Here is a 13,090-nt window from a genome sequence, read left to right as displayed (position 1 = left end):
TACTTTACGCGACGCGAATGTCAGAACTTCGAACATGCGCACACGGAATTGAAAGCAGCGTCATCGGTGTGCGCAAGCGAGATCGGATCATGACGAGCAGTAAAAGGAGTACGCTTCTGTCTTCTCTAGCGGCTTATGGAGACGATTCAGAGCAAGATTCAGACCCAGACTCAGACGAACCAGGTATAAGCTCTTATAACTGACAGAAATGAGACCAAAAACAAATGGGAAACAGTCGGTGCAAATAGATGGCATTGTGTATAGGGTTGGGCGATGTCCCCTAAATTGGCAGTTGACGATGTTGACAGTAAAACATCGCGATGGACGATGAAATCGTCGGTGGGGCGGGGCGTGGGGATTATATAATTTCATATAATTTTCAAAAATTATATGAAAAATTATAATTTCGTTATTTTACTAACCCAACTAATGACTCGTCGGCGCTTTATCAGTAGGTTGCACGACACGTGAAGCATTTTTTATTTTTTTTGCGTTCACTTAAGAAGAGTTGTGCACGTTTTAGTTTAATATATCTCTTTACATAAATACTATTTTCCACTTAAAAACTATAATTTCGTTATTTTACTCACTGATGAGCAAAAGGTCGAGGCAGAAATGACCATGTACCTGCAGGAAATGGCCATTGATGGGGAAGAGGACCCGCTGACTTGGTGGAAAACGAACGAAAAAAGGTTTCCGTTCATGGCAAGATTAGCACGGAAATATCTGTGCATATGTGCTACCAGTACTCCATCAGAGCGGGTCTTCAGCACAGCGGGTAGTGTAGTTACTCCAATCCGCAGCTTATTAAAACCAGATAAAGTGAATATGTTGGTATTTCTGGCCAGAAACATCGAAATTTAAACATGGCCTATGGTGAAAGATATTAGACTTCTTTACGCATTTTTCGCCATCCGTTGCGGAGCTATTCAATTTTGCATTGTTTTGATTTTAAACGTTCATTTGTGTAGTTCATATGACCACTTTACAATATTTCAAATAACATAATTTATTTTGTAGCCTGTGCTGAAGTTAATTGTGCTGCTAATTATAAGTGAAATGTTAATGCCGAGTTTCGGTCTGAGTGTTGTTCCCGTTTTCTTGTTCTGTTGTTCTTCTGTTTTAATAAATGTGTGTTATTCATATTCACCTTGTTTCTTTCATTAGATTTGACATTATGGATTTATGGCCAAGGAAATTTTTCTTTAAAAGTATTAACCAGACAAAAGTTATTTGACGTTCGCTGGTCTGGGTTTATCTTAAAGGGTAACTAAACCCCTGCTCAGAGTCTGACTCCACCCACTAGCAATATTTGAAAAATGCTGGAAAAGTCAATAACATCCAACTGCGGCCACAAATGGGTGTTCTCGTGCTGGTGGGGGTTCCCGTTTTCGCAGACTGAAACGCCCCCTCCTTCTTCGCCTCTTCTGCTGAACTGCAAACTGTCAACATCCGGGTTAATATAACAACATTCTCCAGTTATTCGGGATAATATAACATCGCTAGTTAGTTTTTCTCAAACAGAAGTTTCAAAATAAGATCAGTAGTCTGTAATGTTGCGGTTAGCATAAAACTAACGTTAATAAGCTAAGCCATCTACAGAACGTTAGTCCAATTACATCTTAATAAAATTACATTTACGTGTAGGACAAGTTTATATCTCATTCCTAACTTTAAGCATAGGCAGACGTCAGCTAGCATCTAACTAGATGACTAAACCAGCTTTTGAGCGGCTTGATTAGGTTTAATTTACTGTTATTACAACACAATCATTTTAGGGTGGCTCCATAGTAGCTAAATTTGAGAATGTTGTGGTTGTGCAGTACATGTTCATTATCTTCTACGAGTTGAGGACACAGGTCTCTCTATGGCCCTCCCCTAGATTCAAGTTAGTTGCTTCAAATAAAGGAACCCTTTGAGATCCAGTCCGAAACCAATACAGTTGTCTAAGAATATGTCTGAATTTAATAGGCTAATGAATAATTAAAATAACACTTGGGACATTGTGCAGTTCCAGTCCAGTTACCAGACGCACTTTATGAAGGCTCAAGGATTCACTTACTCTTCCCACAGGCACTTTAGATGTTTTCAAAAAAGACACAAAATACAGTAATTTCTCTTGAACAATTTACTTTTGAACATTGTAGTACGTAAAGTATAAAACAGATTTATTGGCATGCAAAAATGAAAGGGATTACACAATAAAACATGTCACAAATAAAACAAAAGAAAGGAGTAATAAAAGTGTTGACGACGTTGTTCTAGCCACATGGACTCCGAGAACAACACTATGGTAGGCAGACATCTTCAATCAGATACCTGCCATAAGCCATGTGCCTCAGCACCAGGCGTGCGCTCGGCCAATTTCTTCTTTTGGAAAAGCCTTTGAGGCGTAGTGCAAGGCCACTTCCACGACCTGCAGTCTTATAAATGTTTCGAACAGTTATATGCATCAGACTGTCTTTAAGTTTGAGGTCCCCTGCCAAACTCTCATTAATATAAACGGAGGGGTGGAATGGCTTTGCGAGTTCCTGGAAAGTTTTAGAAACTCTGTTGAACACGCCAAGCATAGCCATGTCTAAACTCAGCATCTCTTCAGTAATACGCTGAAGGACTACAGGTGGTAGGAATGGACTGTCCTCTGTTGAAATGGGTGTGCCTGATGGATAGCTTAGGGATTGGAAGGGGTGGCTGATATGGGGAGATGGAGAGGGTGAGATGGGTGTGTCAGCTAGTCCTGCAGGGCTAGAGAAAGAAATGAGAGATCAGTATATTGGCTACCATCTTAATGAGCACCAAATAAAAGGAAATAGCAATATATGAACACAGTATATAATACCTTTCACTGCTTGGAGATTGGAAGGGGTGGCTGATATGGTGAGATGGGTGTGTCAGCTAGTCTTGCAGGGCTAGAGAAAGAAATTAGATCAGTATAGGCTTCCATCTTCATAAGCACCAAATATAATTAAATAGCAAAGTATGGACGCAGTATGTAACACCTTTCAAGCGTAAAGGTCTCCAGCAGTTGCCCACACCACCACCTCCTGATAGAGAGCATGTCCACCTGAAAATAAGTTATGCTTTAAATGTCTTCATAGCCTGATACAAATCCATGTTACAGTACTGTTTACTCATTGATGGGAACTATGGCAGTGTACATTTTTACAGATGTAGCCATCTCCTCCAGTGAGTACAGTACCTGCAGACAAAGTTAAGTGTATGGCCTATTGGTGCATGTTAACTGTAGCCTCCAGATTGGACTAAATTATTAAAAGCCTTATATTTCACACTACAAATCTGATTGAGAGTTGAACGAACTCACCTCAATGAAATCAAATGGCTTTTGGAGGGTAGAATACATTGCATACTGAAATGAACATGCAAATGTGTTAGTTGTTCTGCAAACTAGTAATCAGTTATCACTTCTGAAAATATTGCATCTCACCATCAGCATAAACACCCCACAGCTGTTGCTCTGATGCTGGGGAGATGCGCCCTGTGATGGTAAAAGGGGCGTGTGATTTATTATCAATGATTCTTATTATATGATGCCTACTGATATCTACACTCATTTTGTAGCTTTAATCATACAAAAAGTGTGACACCATTTAGCAGCAACTAGGGTCCATCTGCGTCACTTTAGCAAATCATAATTAAAAAAAAATCAATAAAAACAAAATCAAGAGGCCTGCCTATTTACGCTACTCTACTAAATGCAATGAATCGTGCTACAGCCACACATTTTACCTCGTCAGCCAAGTAAAATGACTTCCATGGTCCATTGGACACAGCATGTGCCAGGTTACTGAAAAGGTTTGGAAGACGTGTTAGTTGCAATTCATGTCTTTCAAATGTAACATTGAACCCCGTTTAGGAATTGCTGAATCTCTACCATGACTTGATACACACCTTGAGCCCTAAGAGCATAGTTTAAAAATGGAACTACACCTTCCCATGCTAAAAAGTGACCTGGGAGTAGCAGCAATTCCTAGTAGGGACTTGGAACATATGAACAGGAACAATAAATGCAGAACGAAACAAAAAGGAAGTATAGTCCAAAGCAGAACTACCATACTTCCAAAAAACATAAAACATGATCATACTGTATCTAAGTTCTTGGGTTCTCAAAGCAGTATTTGGGAGGTCTAAATAAACAAATTCTAAAGTAAAGATGCAGATGAGGTTTCTAGTGAACCAATGAATAACCACTTTAAGGGTGTAAACATGGAAATTGCTTTGAATAGAAAAATAGTTACTGCTGCAAGACCCAGAGTTAGATATGAACATAGGGAACCAGTAGTCAGCTTTCTATGAAAAACCTGAAGATTTCTAGGTAGCGGCCATCTCCAAAGCCACTGGGGTGTCTTGAATCAAAATATTGCATAATCCTCAGTCTTGGTTTGAGAAACTGTTAAGAGTTTTATTTCATGGAATGGCAAGATAAGGGTTGGTTAAAGACCCAAATCTTACTTCAAACAAAATTACAGTTATAGTAAATAGTAGGGCTGTGTATTGGCAAGAATCTGGCGATATGATACGTATCACGATACAATATATTGCAATATATTTCGATACTGTGCATAAGGCGATATATTGGGATTTTTTTTTTAAAGTAGGACTATCATTTTAGAAAAAGTAATATTTTAAAAAAAAAAAAATGATGTGCATAAAAGTCAAACAAGTTTACTTTAAGTAAACAATTCAGTACACAGAAAATCAAACTGCCAGTTTGGGATTGTGTTTCACAGGTTCTTAGTGAGCAAATTTCCATTGTTTGCATTTGCACCATATAATGGAAACCTTCGTTTTTAACCACACTGAGCGGGCGCATATCTTTACAAATGAAATGAACAACAGAGTGGGTTATTTTGGTTGCACGAGTTGAAGTCGTTGGTAATTTGTGCGTTTGAACTTGAGCAAGGGTGAGTTGTGAGTAGGGATGGGAATTGATAAGATTTTATCAATATCAATGCCACTGACGATTCTGCTTATCGATCCGATTCTTTAACGATTCTCTTATCGATTCCTGATAGCACTGTGTGGAAAAAAGTAGTCATATGCTTTTTCGGGAAAAAAACCCAAGTGGTTTTATTTTTTTTTAAAGCTTACACTTGAGTAAGAAAACTGTACTTTATGTAATTTATGTAATAAATGAAACCTTATTATAAAGGGTTACCGATTAGTTATACACAGATTCAGATGTCTCGTGAGTTCAGTGTTGGAAAGATCAGTTGTTTTAACCATTCATTAAAACAAATCGGTTCACGGGAGTCATTAGTTCGCGAATTGGACGTGTCATTATCGGACTTGTGCGCCCTCGGAAAAGTGGGCAGACCCCAGCGGGGATAGAGGGAGACACCCCTCGCTGCAGCCTGTAGCACGATGACGTAGCTGGATGGTCCAATACGTACTGGATAGTTAATTTTACAACATTTAAAATCGCATGATTTTAAACCTAACTTTAAACCAGAAGTATATTTTTTATTTCAGTGTCTGCAGGACACTTACGTACATTAAAAACAAAACAAAAAACAACAACTGATTTTAAGTTTAATATACAAACTGATCACAGCAGTCAGATCAAGCGCTTGTCACTAAAGTGACCATTTATATTTATAAATAGTTGTCCTTTGGGCTATAGTGATTGCCATCACTGATGAAGCAGTCTGCTGAGCATTAACCTTCAAAGTCTTTGGTTGAGTAAAAGGCACGAAGGATTCCTTTCCTTCCATCTCCAACATAGCCTGGCGGGAAGTCTTTAAATAAGTCCCCACATCAAAGCGTAACAGCGTTTTAAAAAAAAAATGTTTTATTAAGATTCAAACAAACAAAGTCAATGTACAATCAAAACTACAATAATACATAACCTAAAGGATTATTAGGAATTCTCATTAATGTAATTATCTAATCAACCAATCACATGGCAGTTGCTTCAATGCATTTAGGGGTGTGGTCCTGGTCAAGACAATCTCCTGAACTCCAAACTGAATGTCAGAATGGGAAAGAAAGGTGATTTAAGCAATTTTGTGCGTGGCATGGTTGTTGGTGCCAGACGGGCCAGTCTGAGAATTTCACAATCTGCTCAGTTACTGGGATTTTCACGCACAACCATTTCTAGGGTTTACAAAGAATGGTGTGAAAGGGGAAAAAAATCCAGTATGCGGCAGTCCTGTGGGCGAAAATGCCTTGTTGATACTAGAGGTCAGAGGAGAATGGGCCGACTGATTCAAGCTGATAGAAGAGCAACTTTGCCTGAAATAACCACTCGTTACAACCGTGGTATGCAGCAAAGCATTTGTGAAGCCACAACACGCACAACCTTGAGGCGGATGGGCTACAACAGCAGAAGACCCCACCGGGTACCACTCATCTCCACTACAAATAGGAAAAAGAGGCTACAATTTGCAAGAGCTCACCAAAATTGGACAGTTGAAGACAGGAAAAATGTTGCCTGGTCTGATGAGTCTCGATTTCTGTTGAGACATTCAGATGGTAGAGTCAGAATTTGGCGTAAACAGAATGAGAACATGGATCCATCATGCCTTGTTACCACTGTGCAGGCTGGTGGTGGTGGTGTAATGGTGTGGGGGATGTTTTCTTGGCACACTTTAGGCCCCTTAGTGCCAATTGGGCATCGTTTAAATGCCACGGCCTACCTGAGCATTGTTTCTGACCATGTCCATCCCTTTATGGCCACCATGTACCCATCCTCTGATGGCTACTTCCAGCAGGATAATGCACCATGTCACAAAGCTCGAATCATTTCAAATTGGTTTCTTGAACATGACAACGAGTTCACTGTACTAAAATGGCCCCCACAGTCACCAGATCTCAACCCAATAGAGCATCTTTGGGATGTGGTGGAACGGGAGCTTCATGCCCTGGATGTGCATCCCACAAATCTCCATCAACTGCAAGATGCTATCCTATCAATATGGGCCAACATGTCTAAAGAATGCTTTCAGCACCTTGTTGAATCAATGCCATGTAGAATTAAGGCAGTTCTGAAGGCGAAAGGGGGTCAAACACAGTATTAGTATGGTGTTCCTAATAATACTTTAGGTGAGTGTATAGAGCCTTTGGGTTACAAAATATGGTGAAAAACATGTCCCATGACTTTTCAGTCATGAAAGATTTAAAATAGTCAAGAATGCATTTAAAATGCATAATTCTACAACACAAACTTTTATTAAAGGGATAGTCCATCCCAGATGTTTCGCAAATGTTTCTGCTTCAGTTGTTGTGATGTTGATTCACATTGTTCCTAGATTATTGTGCAGAGTGATCAGATGCATTTTAAATAATTGCAAAAAGCTTCATTGCCCCCCAAAAATTTACTTCTTAAAAAAAACTTCACAAAAACCCAGATTTCACTGTTTATGGTCCTGGCACAAAATGACCAGACAACATCATTTCACTAATCATATCAGCAGCACCTGGGAAAGTGTGAACGAGTACTAGTCAGGTGAAATCACTCCATTATTCTGATATAAGAGCAGACCGATTGCTATAAAATGAGGGAAGAAGTGCTTCCAATCATTATGTTCTTGTTAGCAATGGTTACCTCTAAAGAAAGATGTGCAGCCATTATCACTTTGCAAAAAAATGGCCTCACATGCAAGGAAATTGCTGCAAAGAATATTGCACCTGAAAGAACCATTTACCGGATCATCAAGAACTTCAAGCAGAGAGGTTCAACTGCAGTGAAGAAGGCTTCAGGACTTCTTCCAGAGTGTCCAGCAAGTGCCAGGACCATCTCCTCCTGATCTTTCGCCTTCAGAACTGCCTTAATTCTACGTGGCATTGATTCAACAAGGTGCTGAAAGCATTCTTTAGAAATGTTGGCCCATATTGATAGGATAGCATCTTGCAGTTGATGGAGATTTGTGGGATGCACATCCAGGGCACGAAGCTCCCGTTCCACCACATCCCAAAGATGCTCTATTGGGTTGAGATCTGGTGACTGTGGGGGCCATTTTAGTACAGTGAACTCATTGTCATGTTCAAGAAACCAATTTGAAATGATTCGAGCTTTGTGACATGGTGCATTATCCTGCTGGAAGTAGCCATCAGAGGATGGTACATGGTGGCCATAAAGGGATGGACATGGTCAGAAACTATGCTCAGGTAGGCCGTGGCATTTAAATGATGCCCAATTGGCACTAAGGGGCCTAAAGTGTGCCAAGAAAACATCCCCCACACCATTACACCACCACCACCAGCCTGCACAGTGGTAACAAGGCATGATGGATCCATGTTCTCATTCTGTTTACGCCAAATTCTGACTCTACCATCTGAATGTCTCAACAGAAATCGAGACTCATCAGACCAGGCAACATTTTTCCAGTCTTCAACTGTCCAATTTTGGTGAGCTCTTGCAAATTGTAGCCTCTTTTTCCTATTTGTAGTGGAGATGAGTGGTACCCGGTGGGGTCTTCTGCTGTTGTAGCCCATCCGCCTCAAGGTTGTGCGTGTTGTGGCTCCACAAATGCTTTGCTGCATACCTCGGTTGTAACGAGTGGTTATTTCAGGCAAAGTTGCTCTTCTATCAGCTTGAATCAGTCGGCCCATTCTCCTCTGACCTCGAGCATCAACAAGGCATTTTTGCCCACAGGACTGCCGCATACTGGATGTTTTTCCCTTTTCATACCATTCTTTGTGAACCCTAGAAATGGTTGTGCGTGAAAATCCCAGTAACTGAGCAGATTGTGAAATACTCAGACCGGCCCGTCTGGCACCAACAACCATGCCACGCTCAAAATTGCTTAAATCACCTTTCTTTCCCATTCTGACATTCAGTTTGGAGTTTAGGAGATTGTCTTGACCAGGACCACACCCCTAAATGCATTGAAGCAACTGCCATGTGATTGGTTGATTAGATAATTGCATTAATGAGAAATTGAACAGGTGTTCCTAATGATCCTTTAGGTGAGTGTATGTCTGTGCCATATACTTATGCCTATTGATAAAAATATTTAAAAATGTCTCCTCTCCTGTCAAGATACGAGAAAAAAGTTACTCATGTTAAATGTTTGTTGCTATAAACCACACAAGAATGCTGATTTGTCCATAATTACCCTTTCAAAAACTGTATCATGATAATAATAGTTTCTGCCAAAATACCATAGTTACGAATATTCGTATTAGCCTACTGCTTCTTTGTATTGGCCACCACTGTCGTAAAACGAAATGTTGCAAAATGACAAAAATTGTGAAAGCTTCTTAGACTGTTTAAAAGAGATCCCATGCTAATTTATTATGGTGTTATTGTCACCTCAGTAACAATAACTGTACTAGTATGGCATTTGGGTGTAAATTTATGGTTACCATGGTGAATTGTTTGTAAAGGTAGATATTTTGATTGATTTAATTATAGTTGATGATATATTAATGTGCTTACTCAACTAAGGCATACAAATGTAAATAACTTGCCAGTCTTAAAGCATTGGCTATAAATATAAATATTTGTGTATACATGCAAATATAAAATGATATATTATACATAAATTATTATAGATGATAACCACAACTGGAAATTACCAACAGTAAGTTTTGCATTACAATGTGCATATTTGTCCCTGATAGAGGATGATAATAAGTGTAAATATTTGTTGTCAGAATCAGAATCCCATGGCGGATTGGTGTCGGCCAGTTATGGAGTGGATGACATTAGTCGCGTGGAGGAAGAAGATGAGAAGGTCTCAGAGAATGAGGACAGTGATGACCGCACCAGAAATTCGGTCAGATTTTCACCTTCACTTTCAATTTGAGGTTTTCTCTAATTATCACAATGCATTAATAGCATCGGATGGCTACATCTTAACAGAGAAGTTTACCACAAATTGATAATTTTCTCATAATATCTTTTAACCAACCGTATGCCTTCTCAAACTCTTATGCCTTTCTTTCTTCTGCGGAATGCAAACAAATAAACAAATATCCTTTTCAAGGATATATGATGTGTTTATATCCATAGCAATTCAATGGGGTCCAAAACTTTAAAGCTCCAAAAAGGACATTGACTTGTATTGTATGAGTAGAAAGACATAATTATTCCTTAACAATTTTTAGTTTGTGTTGCACATAAGAAAGAAAGTCATACGAGTTTGAGACGACATAAATAATAAGAAAATGTTCCTTTTCCTCTTTCTCCCCCATTTTTGGTCTTTTTCTGTGGGAATGATTGTGTATTCTACTTTGGTTTACTCTGGATGTCTGATAGTTTTTATTTATTTTTGTTTACTATAATTCTTATTATTACTTTGTAACTTCTTTAGAATTCATACCCTGGTTTTTAACCATATTTTGATTGCAAAGAATACTTGATTCATTCATGACATTGAGTGGCCAAATAGTTTTGTAAACTAGGAGTCACTAGGAGATGCAAATCAATGATTTCAACTTAATCTATAAAAGTGCAACCATGTACAGTCAGCCAGAAATTATCACAAAAGAAATCCCTTCATGGTGAAACCAATACCCTTTGCTTCGTCCTGGGATCAATTTTTGCTATAATAGCCAGCTGACAGTACATTATACCTTAATTATTTTCCCCTACTTTTTGAATACATTATATTTGAGTCCCTTGTGTGGTTGTATCAATGTTTGCCCACAAGGGGGAGCCCTTGTATATGAGTTTGAGCATGTGGCAGTTGGCGCACTGAAGCTCACAGCCTTGCATATTATGATTTCTTCCACATTATCTAATGTATCTAAACAGTTTATAATAATATGTACCCACACTCTGCAAGCTTTTACTCAAAAGTACTAAAGAGGAGACAAATGTTTAGCTTATAAAGTGAGCTTCTTAAAGGAATAGTTAACCCACATTTACTCGCCTGCGCACCATCCCAGATGTGTATGAATGTCTTTCTTCTGCTGAAAAAAACTAAGGTTGTTTTGAAAAATATTTCAGCTCTGTAGGTCCGTACAAGTGACCAAAACTTTTAAGCTCCAAAAATCACAAAGGTAGCATAAATGTATTCCATAAAACTACAGTGCATGTCTTCTGAAGCGATCCAGTTGATTTTTGGTGAGAACAGATAAAATATAACTCCTTATATTTATCCTTAACAGATAAATAGAACACCTTTTCACTATACATCTTGACATCTGCAGACTTGATTTCAAGCTTGATTATACTTCCTAGAACTCTGTGCATGTGTCAAGCACTACGAAGTGTAATCAAGATTTAAATCATAATCCTGCCGAGAGACTACAATGGCAAGATGTACAACGAAAATTACTTACATTTTCGTCTGTTCTCACCCAAAATTTATTCAAACGCTTCAAAAGACATTGATTAAAATCAGAACTATCCCTTTAAGAGGTCTATGCACCCAGTGGATTCCTGTGATATTTTGACTGATAACCCTGTGCTTTTTTTTTTTTTTTTATAGGAAGAGGAGTCGTCAGACTCAGGGCAAGTCCAAGATGATGTGAAGGTATTTGACCCCACCTTAAATTCCATCCCTGACTGCTCAGGGGTTCAGAGCATCAAATCCAAGACACGTCCTCCCACAATTTTCTGTAAAGTTATGATTGGTCTCAAACCAAGTGCAAAAGGACTCAACATAACTGGGACACAACATGTTTTTAACTTGCAGAGAAGGGACATTTTAGGTCAATACATTTACGTTTAAATTTATTCATTTGGCAGACGCTTTTATCCAAAGCGACTTACAAAAGAGGAAAACATAAGCGAATCATCTTAAGGAGACAGTGGTACGAAGAGTGCCATACTACAAAGTTTCACTCATCAGAATAGTATACAAAACAGATTTAAGTGTAACAAGAATTGTTCACTATTTTTATTTTTTTTAAGTGACTGGTTAAGTGCTCTTGGAAAAGATCTGTTTTTAGCCGTTTTTTGAAGATAGAGAGTGAGTCAGCTTCACCGATTGAGTTGGGAAGGTCATTCCTGGAGCAGACCCAGTGACTGTTTTGTATGCCAGCATCAGGGCCTTGAATTTAGTACGTGCATGAACCGGCAGCCAGTGGAGAGAGACAAAGAGTGTTGTAACGTGCTCTCTTTGGTTCATTAAAGACCAGACGTGCTGCTGCATTCTGGATAATTTGCAGAGGTCTAATATCACATGCAGGAAGGCCTGCAATGAGAGCGTTAAAGTAGTCCAGTCTAGTTATGACAAGTTAATGAACAAGCAGTTTTGTGGCATGTACAGAGAGGAAAGGTCTTATCTTTCTGATATTGTAGAGTGTAAATCTACATGATCTTGCAGTCTTTGAGAAGTGGTGTGTGAAATTTAGCTCATCATCAATGGTTACCCCTAGAGCTCAATACTGTATGCCCATAGTGTTTTCTCACCAATTTATCTAATTTCAGCTCTCTTTTGAAAGGTTTCTTTCATGTTACACATTCATTCAGCGTTTAACAACCTGGGTCTCAGTTTTCAGATTCCCTTAATTTTTAAACCCTTACAAAAAGTATTATATCAGTAGTAGTGCCATGGTATTGTGGTAATATTTATTGGCAAAACCATTGTACCATGTTACTGTTTTACAGCAATATTTGTATTCTGTTGTATATGGTGTTTGTAGTAACTGTAGCTTTAATAACACTGGTAAATTCCTGTATTTGGTAAATACATAGTACCCCTAATTCAAAGAATACCATGGAAGTGCCATCATGGTAGTGCTCAAAAATATGGTAAAACCATGATAATTTTTGTAAGTAAAATGTAATATTTATTACAAATTCAAATGTTTTTTTAAGAGCACTATGTGTCATTATTAGTTTTAATGAGAATCTAAAATCTTAGGTGTCTAAATTCAGGCCGCAGAGTTGTGAAGGACTGCAGAGGCATGTTATTTCATGCACTGAAATTGCTTTTTCACCATAATAGTAGCTTCTGATGGTTCATAATTTAAGAGAAAAACGTTCTTTATGCTTACTAAATCACATCTGATTATCGCAACATTCTTTTGCAATCGAATGATGAATGATTGTAACCAAGTAAAACGATTGCTAAATGCTGATGTTGCCTAATAAGTTAAGCTTTGTATTTATTCAGTCAATATTTGTTCTTGACTGTGTGTTAAAGGGATAGTTCACCAAAAATGTAATTCTGTA

At 38.5% G+C, this 13,090-nt stretch overlaps 1 protein-coding gene across 2 annotated transcripts in view; it reads left to right on the top strand.

Moving 5' to 3' along the window:
• Positions 1-2: 2 nt before the first annotated feature.
• Positions 3-13,090, top strand: part of LOC127621106 (SAP30-binding protein-like) — a 28,363-nt gene continuing 15,275 nt past the window's right edge. For both annotated transcript variants that reach the window (XM_052094563.1, XM_052094562.1), the window contains exons 1-3: positions 3-183; positions 9,619-9,740; positions 11,400-11,444. In XM_052094563.1, the coding sequence (XP_051950523.1) occupies positions 18-183; positions 9,619-9,740; positions 11,400-11,444 (333 nt within the window). In that variant the 5' untranslated portion in view covers positions 3-17. The remainder of the gene's footprint in view (positions 184-9,618; positions 9,741-11,399; positions 11,445-13,090) is intronic.

Source organism: Xyrauchen texanus, chromosome 27 (genome assembly GCF_025860055.1).
Source record: "Xyrauchen texanus isolate HMW12.3.18 chromosome 27, RBS_HiC_50CHRs, whole genome shotgun sequence".
In the NCBI taxonomy this organism is placed as follows: Eukaryota; Metazoa; Chordata; class Actinopteri; order Cypriniformes; family Catostomidae; genus Xyrauchen; species Xyrauchen texanus.
This window is presented reverse-complemented; position numbering and strand designations above follow the sequence as displayed.